The sequence below is a fragment of the Acanthopagrus latus genome, chromosome 23, assembly GCF_904848185.1.
Source record: "Acanthopagrus latus isolate v.2019 chromosome 23, fAcaLat1.1, whole genome shotgun sequence".
In the NCBI taxonomy this organism is placed as follows: domain Eukaryota; kingdom Metazoa; phylum Chordata; class Actinopteri; order Spariformes; family Sparidae; genus Acanthopagrus; species Acanthopagrus latus.
Genome location: NC_051061.1, coordinates 4951189 through 4963109, shown reverse-complemented (window position 1 = coordinate 4963109; position 11921 = coordinate 4951189). Strand labels below are relative to the sequence as shown.

The following is an 11921-nucleotide window of genomic DNA, read 5'->3' as shown; positions in this document are numbered from 1 at the left end:
AGCATTTAGAGAATTTGAACAGCTCGTATTGTGGTCACCACTCCCAGGTCACTCCAGGTTAGGAACCTTCTTATGACAAAAAATACTATTTGACCGTTGCCTTTCTATAAAAAATGTAGGATTTTAAATATTTGGTTCAGCCGATGTAAAGAGAAGCCAAATGCCTGCATCAATTTTGTCGGACCTAAAGGATACAGACAATGCAATCAATAAACCTCCACAGGGTACCTTTGTGGCCTGAATGTCATGTTGGTCAGCTAATGTAAATCTGGAAATGTCATGAACATGCTGGAGAACAGGGCACTGGGACACCATTTGGATTACTGCTTTGGTTCAACCAAAATTCCATTTTAGACACAACACCATTGTACAATGTTGCATCACTTCCTGTTTACTGGTGATTCCCATGGTGAAGAGTAGGAGACGCCATGGGAAACCAGTTGTGTATACACACAGATACACAATGACTTGAACACAGGGACAGTAAGTTGACGACATGCTGGATCCGTAGGGAAAATAAGAAACAGGAACAAAATGCCTTGCAATGATGTTTTAATGGAATTTTGAGAGATAACCTAGTGTGAACCATTCATTTATGAACATGTCTAGTGTAGAATTGTTTCAAATTCAATGTAGTACACAATCTTTGTTAGTTAAACATGCAATATACTGTTGAAATAGTAAACCAAACGCCCAACTATGAAAACGTTTCAGCGAGTGTAAAGCTCAACTGTGAGAGCAATGTAGGACAATGCAGTGTCTCATCACAAATAAAAGGCTAGTCGTTAGTCTCTTCTGGAACACATATGATCAGCTAACTGAGGCTTGAAGCTTAGCCACTTAAAACCAATGCCTGAAACACATACTGTACGTGACTGCACGTTATATACCTTAACAACCTATGCAAAGAGCGCAGAACCTCTTGAAGCACACATTTAAAAAACTTCACCAAATGCAATCTAATAACTCCCATACCTACCTCAACAAATCTGTAAGGGCGAGCCGCCGTGTTAATATCTAGCCTTTATTTTGATAGCTAAAAGTCTTGAAACAAGAACACAAACTTTGAAAAGGAGCATTTGACTATCGCTATGGTGCTGTTGAACATGAAGCGTGTGTACACAGGGTAGGGAAGACCAGGTTTCAACAGAAAAAACAAACAGAAAAACAAATAAGCAAATACAAAACAAAAAAAATCATTGACATTTGTTCGGTAAAAACAGTAGGATAAATACACAATGAGTCCATGTCATTTCATCTGTTTTTTTTTTGTTGTTTTTTTTTGCTTTTTTCGGTTTCAAAGCTCAGTCACATTGGACCAATCAGTCAATACCCCATCAGGGGCTACAGAATATGCAGTGTTACTTAAAAAGAACATTCTACTAGAAAATGGTAGTAGCTATTGTACATAAAGGAGTTTAAGCCATACACTCATAACCGTGACCATACCAGTATGAAAGAGGGAGGCTTCATTTAAAAATTGCTACAGTCATTTTTTTTCCATCTCCTCTGTTCACTTTTTTAAAATTCTTTTCCTACAATCTTGCTCTCCTTTTTTGTTCTTCTAAGCCATCTAACCCAACTGGAGAGAAAACGAACAACAGGTAAAGGGGGAAGGTTGCGGGGAAAAGGTGCATTCCAAGGGTAATAGGAGGGACTTATACATTACCTGCCAGAAAACTATCAGTCTTATCACATATGGTAGAGTAGTAGGGTGGCTGGCTGTCACCGGTGTCTTCAGATTCCTGGGCCCCGAAGTGGCGACTGGGCTCCAACGGATCGACCTCCTCCAGGTGGTCTCCTGCAATCTTTCCCCCCAGCATGTAGTGGTGCTCCCCTAGACTGGGCTGGTTCTCTCCCGGATGGCCCAAAGGCATCAGGTCCACGTGTCTGCCCAGCAGGTCCTCTGCCTGGGCAGCAGCAGCAGCTGATGGCAGGGTCAACTCCTTGATGAGGGAGGGGTCCTTTGCCTCCTCTGGCAGCTGCTCCTCATTCTCAAGAGAGAAAATCCCTGGGCTCTTTCCACAGCTCTCGGCCATGGAATGGGCGTTGGAGTTGGATGTGGTGCAGTCAAAGCCGTAAGATGCCACAGAGTTGGCTGACTGAGGGGTGGTCCCACCTCCATCCTCTTCACCCTCTCCGGCTGCTGTGTCCGCCGCCTCTTCATCCTCCTCAAGAGCAGGCAGACTACAGGTGGGAGTGGGGCTTTCAAATCCAGCGCTCTCATCCATCATCACTGGCGCATCAGGGTCGTTTATTTGCATCTCACCCTCTGTGTCGCTGGCCTCGTCTCCTGAGGTGGAGGGGGAAGAGGGGGCAGATGCTGGAGCAGTTGGGGGTCCCGTTCCTAAGACCTCATCGGCAGGAAGTGTCTCAGCCTCCTCCTCTTCGCCATCGCCTTTCTCCAAGTGAATACCCAGGTCCTGCTCCATGTCAGGCTGGACTGAAGCAGGTACTGGTGTCTGCTGTTTGTCTGAGCGGGACTCCACCCCAGAGCTGCTGTCATAGTCGCGGAGGTCCTCTGGTGTGCTCGTCTCGCTACCACTGTGGGCGGCCAGAGCGCTCGGCTGGGACATGCCTCCTGCTTGGGCACCAAGTAAGTCATGAACCTCCTCAGGGGCCGAGCTCTTCATCTCCTCATGCTGGCCGAACTCATCTTTTGACTGAGGAGCAAAGGAGGGGGCACTGCTCTCCAAACGTGCCTGGGCAGGAGACAGGGTGGGTGTTTCAGACTCAACTGCACCATGGTCAGAAATGGGGCTAGGGGAGGAGACAGAGAGCAGAGAGGCTGGTTGAGCCCAGGGATCAGAGAAGGGGTTGGTCTGGCCCCAGGAGGAGGTCGGGGGGACGCAAGGTGGAGGACCAGAGCGATTGAGGTTGTCCAAACGCTCCTCCTCATTGAAGTCGTCTTCATCTGCATTCTCACAACTCTCCGTCACGCCTTCACTGTGCATCTCCACATCTTCATCCTCATCCTCGTCATGTTCCTCCTGCTGGAACGCTTTGTGATGCTCCTCTACCCTCTCTGAACTCAAGTCCATATCATCAACCCTCTCGTCCTCTTCATCGTCTTCCTCTTCGTTGGCCAGGGTTTCCACGTTGGGAGAACCCATGAGATTACCATCGCCCTCAGATCCACGAAGGCTTGAATCGACCAGAGCGTCTGAGCTCTGGGTGCCTTCCAATATGGCAGTATGCTGGGTGCTGCTGAGGTCAGACACTCCCTGCTGCCGACTGCTGGTGCAGCTGCTCACGTCCTCAGAGTCCATCCCAGACAGCAGGTCGTCACCGTGCCAACCTGCAGAGCCACCGAAAGCTGAGGACCGGACCTGGAACTCTTCAGAGGGCTGAGACGTGCTCATATCGGTGATCAAAGAAGAAGGCTGATGGCCTAATCTCCTCTGTTCCTCATCTTCATCCTCATCATCATCATCGTCCTCATTTATCTCTTCATCAGCCTTTTCCACTGCCTCCTCCTTTTCATGAGGGGAGATCAGGTGCCTGGAGGCGAAGTCATCCATGGGTGAGGTACCCAACAGATTGGGTTGTGCCATCACATTGAAGGCATCTGCAGATGGAGCTGTGGAGGTAGGCATAAACAGGTTCTCCTTCTCTTCTTCTTCCTCCTCCTCCTCTTCCTCGTCTTCATCCTCCATAGTCTTTCGTGCCTCAAACTGTTCTTTGTCCTCCTTTTTCTCTTCTGTCTGGAAATTCATCATATCAGACTGGAAATGCATGTCCAGCAGAGAGGAGGCGTTCTGTGGCTCTCTGACAGGGGAAACACGGCCAGGTGGGGAAGAGGGAGGAGACATGACGGTAGTTCCCAGAGAAGAAACCGAGTCATTTGCAGACTCCTCAAATTGGAAAAGGTCCAGTTGGGCTGATGGCTGAACATTGGAGGCTGCTTCATGAATGGGATCGGCCTTGAGCTCTGGCTCCGCTGATGGCAGAGACAGTGGTTCAGGAGATGCTTCTCGTACAGGTTCTGGTGTAAGTTCACGTATTGGCTCTGGTGTCGGTTCTCTAACAGGTTCTGGTGTTGGCTCTCGTATAGGTTCTGGTGTAGGTTCTCGCACAGGTTCTGGTGTTGGTTCCCGTATCGGCTCTGGAGTTGGTTCTCGTAAAGGTTCTGGGGTTGGTTCTCGTACAGGCTCTGGTGTCACTTCCAACACTGGTGCAGAGACTGGCTCTGGCCCAGGAGATGGTTCCACAACTGCCACTGCAGGTGGTTCTTGTTCCTCTGCCCCGACAATGGCAGCTGCTGCAGTTGCGATTGCTGCAGCAGCAGCTACAGCAGCAGATATTTCCTTTTCAGGCTCTGCAGCAGGTTTGGGGCCACGTTTCACAGGCGTCGGGGTGCTGGAGCCCACAGGTTTCTTGGGGGTGGAGGTCTTTGCTGCAGCCGATTTGGACACAGGAGTTTTGGAAGCATCCTTAGAAGGTGCCTTACTGTCTTTGGGGCGACTGGGTGTCTTTGTATCTGCAGCCTTACTAGCAGGAGGCTTTTTAGCAGTGACGTCTGATTTTGAGGCTGATTTGGGGGTCTCAGGTTTTGCTGACTTGGTTGTAGCAGATGAGCGAGTCAGGGGGGACTCTGCAGGCTTTTTGGATGCTGGGGTGGCTGGTTTTGAAGCATCTGGTGGACAAACACAGCACAAGAAATCATTGAATAATGATATAATTAAACTAAACTGCAGAATATTATAACACACACACGGTGGTTGAATGACACTGAATGTAAAACTAGAAAAATCAATAGATGGTTGCAGGGCAGCCAAACTTAATTTGATTAATACTTGCTTGTTCATCCCTGCTCATTACAATACTGATGTGTGTGTGGTTGTTTTTATTTTATTTTATTTTTTTACCTTTTTTCACAGGGGTTGCATTTCTGGATGTTTGTGATGCTAGAGGTTTGCCACCAGAGGGGGTAGTAGAGGTTGGTTTGGAGGCAGTAGGCCTGGCAGTGGTGGAGGTTTTAGGGGTGGCAGGTTTGGCTGTAGCTGGGGAGCTCTTGGTTGTGCTGGCAGTGGGTGGCCGGGTTGAGCCTGTGGCAGGACGAGATGAAGCTGTCGTGCCAGTTGAAGGCCTGAAAAAAAAAACAAAAAAACATGAAGGTTGAAGAGTGCTGAGCGTTACGACAGATAAACATTAATAGCAGTTAAGTATGCATTTCTTTTTTTCAAATCAAGATAAGGCTGACTTGTTGGATCATTTTACATCCCCATGTAACAGCTATACTTCAGTGAGCTCAATATGATGGTGATTTTCCTATTTAAAAACCACAAGGGATGAAGATTAATTGAAGGTGACTCAAGTGTTTGCGTTGTCAAGCCATTCATAGCTAAAGGCAGTCATCAGCCACACATCCCCATCTCTATACATTAAGGGCATGAGAATGGTTGTGACAAGGGGCAAGACCCAATCATTAGTCATGTCTACTGCTAGAGGATACCCTAAGAAACAACATGAACAAGATTGCTCGTGTAGATTGCAACTCTAAAAACAATACAATGGTATGCAGGCATAAGGACAGGATAGACTGTCCTTAATGGGTAGACAAGCAGCCAAGGCCTTGACCTAATTACACTTTCAGATGTGGCATCAGCACAAATCCAATAAGTACTTGTAAACAGGAGAGAACACATTACACCTATTTTTAAAGTTCTCACATTGGTGGCCTGTCAGTTTTTGTCTTGGTCTAAACGTCTTCTTGTTCTAAAGCATTTAATAGTGATGCAACTGCCTTATTTGGTGGGATGAATCTTGCAGTTGCTCCAAAGTGCAGGGCAAATACTTTTAGTGAGGCAGCTTTATGTTTAATGCTCCAAGCTGTTGGAACAGTCTGCCCGAGGATCTGAGAGCAGCTCAAAGTGTTGATATCTTCACGTTAATTTAAAACTGGCTTCTGATGAGAATTTGCCACAGCCATTATTTATTTTATTCAATAACATTTTCTATTATACTGTTTTAAAATGATATCACCCCTTTGTCTTTATTTGTACTATCAGCTTCTTCAATCGTCTGCAAAGCCTGCTGAGTGGCACAAACCTGTGTGAACGAAGATATACAAATAAAGCCTGATTGTCTGTAATGATAAGGAAATAGCATCACACAAAGAATTTGCTTTTACCAAATAATAATTCACCTCTGTCTGTTTGCATCAGCATCTGGAACATTAGGAACAACAGGCCTAGGCCCTGCTCACTCTTGCACAACCCCATGACAAACTCCCCAGAGGGGCTAAGAAGTGGGGCAGTTTGGGACGTGAGTCACGACAGACCCCAGAGAAGCATCGTAACCCTAGCTGACCACGTCCCTCATCCCTTGTCTATACCCACTCCCCACAGGGGAATGACACTTGGGGCTGTATGCATCGGCCTGCCTGTTCTGGCGGCCTGCCTGGCCCAGTATCTGGCTTCTGTGTCACTTCTGAGCGAAGTAACCTACATCTAGTAGTCCTGACAAGGCTGTGGTGTGCAATCTCCTGGGTCCACGCTACACTAACTGCCTGTTTCTAAATAAAGAATTGAGCTAGTACTGGCAGAAAGAGAACAGGGAGGCAGCAAGAGTGAAGATGGCTGAGACCACGTTAATCTTTAATACTGAAAGGAGAACAAAAATAACTTGTTCAAATCCCTCAGCTGAAACCATGGGCTATGTTGAAAGCACACTCATTGTGTGCGTGCTATCCACAACCTGGCAAATGTAATGGAATACGGTTTGGTAACATGAATTGAGATTAAAGGCAGGCGGCAACACAAGAGAGGTGTGGTCATGTTAGAAGTTCAAACAGATCCACTTAATTTAGGACTGGCTTTGGGCTATTGAAAGGTGTGTTACTGATCCTGATGTTGCTGGATCATGTCAGTGCAGTTTGACTGATATAAAACCCTTCTGGCAATGCAATACACTAGTAGAATCATCGGTGATGCATTGATTTACTGCCAACACAGAATTTACTGGAATATCAGAAAAGCATAACAATCCTGACAAGGAAATTTGCTAGTGTTAGCTTCCTTGTGGCAAGAAATAAGCCCTCCTATAATTTTGTAAAAGACCAATATAGACACAGTGGGGACTGTCTACATGTATTAGAAAGTCAAATTTAATACTTTTTAAGACCTTCTCAAGATAATTTCTAACCAACGTTAAGACAGATTTTTGGACAAACTTCTGCAGAAAAAACCTTTTTCATAATAACATTTAATCAAGACCTTGCTTTTACTGCCAAGCTTTTAGCCTAAAAATGGGAAAAGGGGAGTGAGATGTTAAGATTTTAAGCCCAAAATTGTCGAGAGTAGAAAAATGAATAGGATGTTAAAAGGTGAGATGAGAATAAGCTCTTGAAAAAGTCTTGCGGGCCTGAATTTGAGAGTAAAAGATAAGAAAAGAATTACAGGGAAAGGAGAATGGGGGACTTAAACGATACAGATCGTGGCTTTAGAGATCAAGTATGCTGAGGGGATATTCAGAGAGTGCATTCCCAATAATCTGTCTGATAAAGGGAATATGGATAATCCCAAAAAGAGGGACTACTTTGTAGTGCTCTGGAAATTATCCAGGCCACTAAAAATGTAAGATAGAAAAAAAGAGATAGATAAAGGCAAGCAATAGGGAGATGGGAAAGGGGAGAGATCCTTTTCGCCCGATTACACATTGTCTTCTTACTTATCAGAGAAGGCAGTCTGCATAGTTGAAAACCTATTACAGTACTGATGAAACCGGGCTACAGTAAAATAAGGTCCAGCGTTCTGAGATCAGAAGTTGTTTGACAACACTTGGACAAGTTGACTATGCCTGAAAACACTCTATGCGTTGGTGCTTGAATTATTTCAAGCTTCCAATTGTTCTGTAAATAAGCTTACTGTCAGCTGAATGAAAGGGAAGAGTGAAGAGTAACTGCACTCTTTAAATAACGTTACTTTGATTCTACAATTTACTCAATGGGCAGCTTGTAAGCAGAAAGCTGTGTTCATTGTTTATATGTGACCACAGGCCAGGCTGAGAGAAACAACACTAGGAATTGAGGTTAAAGCAAACGTGTAACAGAAAGCCCAGAAATGAACTGAAGCTGAAAAATCAGATGACTGTGACGCCTGTTTGCGACAGGCGCACTGACGCGCACAGATGAACACTAAAATTTCCCTGAGGATCATTAATAACATTTTAGCTTTACTGCAAATTTCTTCAATCACTGGAGCTAAGACAAGAGTGTGTGTAAATACATGGTTGCCTGCTGGTGCTGCATTGTTACAATATGACAAGAGTCAGGCTGTGATTTAAATAATGAGATGCACCATGATAAAAGGGCCAAATGAGTAAGCAAGAGCTGAACAAGCATGCAGGCAGTCTTCCCTGCAGCAAAGGCGACAAACTGTGGTGGGAGGACCTCCCTCCTCTGAAGACAAGCAGCGCATTAAAGACGATGCTGAGTTAATTAAGCACCACAAATATGGAGGCAGGATCTTCATCCTGGTTAAAGTGGTCTCAGCTCAACTGAAGAAGGATACAGCCAAGAGACTAAAAGCACTTTGGGAAGTTTTGCAGTTACATAAACCTGATCAAAGCCCTCTGCTCTAAATCTGGTCACTTACTCCTGTATCGTTATAGGACTCTAGGAGCCACATGAAGCTCACTGGTTGCCACAGTGCAGGAAGCACGGACACCTTGCCTGATATCAGACTTAACTGCCAACTTGTTAACATGGTAAGTGTGCGGATTAAAACTGGATCCAGGCCAGAAGAATCAAATCAAATTCCACTAACCTGATGAACAGCTCATGTACTGTACTATACAGTTAATTAGGAATGGAATGGCATAAGATATTGTGGCTCCAAATTTTACATCCATCTACCTATCATTTCTTTCATTCCATTACCAAAAGAAAACTCATAAAACTATAATTACAGTTCCGTATCCAGTATCCAGTATCCAGTATCCAGTTTGCAATACCTTCATTATTGAATTACACCTAAATTAATTACATAGATTGATATGTACATAAACTTTTCAAACATGCGTATAATAACATATACACATATAATAAGAACCTGAATATCAGGAAAATATTTATTTTATTTGACAATAGAAGAACTAATATGTGGGCCTGGTATAGAGAGCTTTCTACAAAGCAACATCTATTACATGTGAACACACCCACAAACACACCCTTGCACACTCAAACCTTTGTCTCATACTCAAACACACACGCCTCCTTCTGTCCCTCTTTCCTTCCCTTACTCAGACTCATTCCCACTAAATCCATTTAGTAATTGGCTCTGCGGCTGGACCTCTATAAAAATCGTGGCAGTGGAAGACCGCATCACAGAGTATTCGGCCACACCCCTGGCAGAACGGGAGATTTACAGCCTGCGCAACATGTCGTCTGATTCTCGCTGGACTGGATAACAGCGTCTGGAGCAGGGAGCCTGGCTGCTGCTCAACACACACACACACACACACACCAGTGCTGGACCATTACATCAGCACTAATTTGTTAGATCATGAGGAGGGTTGCATTCAATCCGCTGCAATAAAAATTTATCATCCCAGAGGGACCGTCAATGAGGAAAACAGCATGACTAATGTGGGAACATGGGTGGCAAAATGGAGGGCAGGCAAAAAAAATGGAAAAGCACCTGATCGCCCAGCAGCCAGCTCATCTCATTTCCTCCTCTAAGTCTGCACAAAAAGGACTAAATACCCTTGCTTTGTCCTCCAATCTACTAAAGGGCAATATCTCCCTGTTTCACACAGAGATGCCCTCTGGTTCTCTGCTTCTTTCTTTCCACCTCTGCCTCCCTCCCTCTCTGTTTCACAAACACAAAAACACACATTGATGCACACACCTCGCGCTCCCTGCATGCACAGCCCTCACGCTCTGCCTGTATCTCTGGCAGCAGTGATGGGAGCTCAGCAGGGACACATGACTTATTCAGCCATGTAGCCTCCATACTCCACTGCCACCATTTTTGTTTTACTTCACTCTGCTGCATCCACCGACAGCAGGGCAGGCGGAAGGAGGCGGCTCAGTGGCACGTGCACACAGACCACGTGTTCGGCGAGCCAGCACGTATATGCACCCTTCCCCCTTTACCTCCACATCACACTGAGTAATATACCAGCCAATGAACACATGCTCTGCATTCTAATTGCATGCTGCTCCTACTATGTGAGCATCCATGAACAGCACATACACACTAGTGCACCTATAGAGCAAATACACAGCACGGCTATACTATCCTGTTGGGAAGTTTCCGTGCTGCATACCAGTCCCCAATTATCAATGCTTAACTGGACACAAATCATCTTTGCAGCTGCTCAAAAGATCCCCAAAATCTGTAGCTGATACAAAATTTAAGCTTACGTCCCTAAAGCACACATGGACACGATGATCAAACAACCCATGATTATTTTTACTTTTTCTGTTTGCACACTAATCAGGCTCAAATGTTTCCAGTCACAAGCTACTTGCTGTGGGCAATCAGCCTCAAACAGCAGGTGCCCACACACACACTTACTTTCTACATGCAAACATCTTCACTGTAGTCATTATACACAGTTCACTACACAGCTATAACCTATGGTACACCAACAGTATATCATCTTTAACTCGGCTTCAACACCCTCACTGGCCTGTTGCTGTTTCTGTGGACGGGTGAAGTGGACTGCGTGATGGGAGCAAATTTCTTAGGTGGTGAAATGCTAGGGGTCATCTATATGGAGAAGCTTTCTCTTTCCTTCTTGTTCAGTGTGTTGGATTTAGGAGCATTGTGAGATATAATATGTCCACATTTAAATCAATAAAAATGGCTGGACCTTGAGTGCCCTTCCGGGGAAACATCAATGCCACATCAGAGGTGGGTGAGAGGAGGGCAGTTCAGTTGGTTGCAATCTACAACTGCACTATAAGATGCACTTAGTCCTAAACACTGGCCCTCTAAAGAAAAAAGTGTTTCATAAGCATGAGCTTTCAAACAGTCAATGTCTGCTTTAAAAGAAACACAACAAGAACAAGCTATAATTCAGAGTTACGGACAGCGACAACAACAAAAAAAACCCTCATCTAATTTGGCTAAAACCTCAAGCTTGTGAGTGGCCTTAAATTAGATTGATGTCACTTAGTGAACCTGCCTTTGCCCTGTGCTTTATTTGTCTGATAACTGGAACCTGTGGCTGATGGAATTAAATCAATTGAGCCTTGGAGTGAATTGAGAGAACCACTGCGGTTGTGTGTGCATGTGTGTGTGACAGCAACAGGGGAAGCAGGGTGTGTCTGATGTGGCAGTTAATGTATCCTTCGGGCTCTCTGCCACTCTGCTGATAGCAGGCCTGAATTCAGGATTGAGGGAGGTAGCAAAAGGGCAAAATCTAATTAAAGCCGAAATTTATGGCCCTGTCAAAGCACATCACAAATACAAATGCTGACGTGCACGCACTCACTTAACTAAGTATGCCTACAAGGGTGCAACGGAGCTGTCAGAGGAGGCTGTTGTCAGTAATGGTTTTACCTCTCTTGTTGGGATTCATACGTAGGTCTACTGCAGCTATGTCCTTCTTTGGGCCACACATCCACTGTTTAACATTTTAAAGACCCAGACCAATAAGTGCAATCCAATCCTGACCTGATTACAGTATTAGCCTCAGCTTGTTTTCAGCTCAGTCTCTAGACAAATTTGCCCTGGTTACCTATCAGGCTCATTATAGTCTCTCTATCTAAACCCCTAGTAAGTCACAGCTAGTGATGGATGTTGTATGAGTAAAAACACAAGATTGACTTTACGGCGTTTGATAGGACTCATCCATGCCCGTCTTGTGCCCAACTTGGACTCATACAGTTCAAGGTCTCACTTCTTCTCTATGCCAGGCAGTCTGAAATATATCTAGAAGTAGAAAGGAGGTGTGATATGTAAGTTGTA

General features: G+C 45.1%; 1 protein-coding gene across 2 annotated transcripts in view; it reads right to left on the bottom strand.

The window, feature by feature from the left end:
* Window positions 1-535: 535 nt before the first annotated feature.
* The window catches only part of wu:fb95e10 (proteoglycan 4), a 30029-nt gene continuing 18643 nt past the window's right edge, over window positions 536-11921 (bottom strand). For both annotated transcript variants that reach the window (XM_037088388.1, XM_037088387.1), the window contains 2 exons: window positions 4869-5089; window positions 536-4636 (listed from right to left, as the gene is read on the bottom strand). In XM_037088388.1, coding sequence (XP_036944283.1) covers window positions 1659-4636; window positions 4869-5089 — 3199 coding nt within the window. In that variant the 3' untranslated portion in view covers window positions 536-1658. The remainder of the gene's footprint in view (window positions 4637-4868; window positions 5090-11921) is intronic.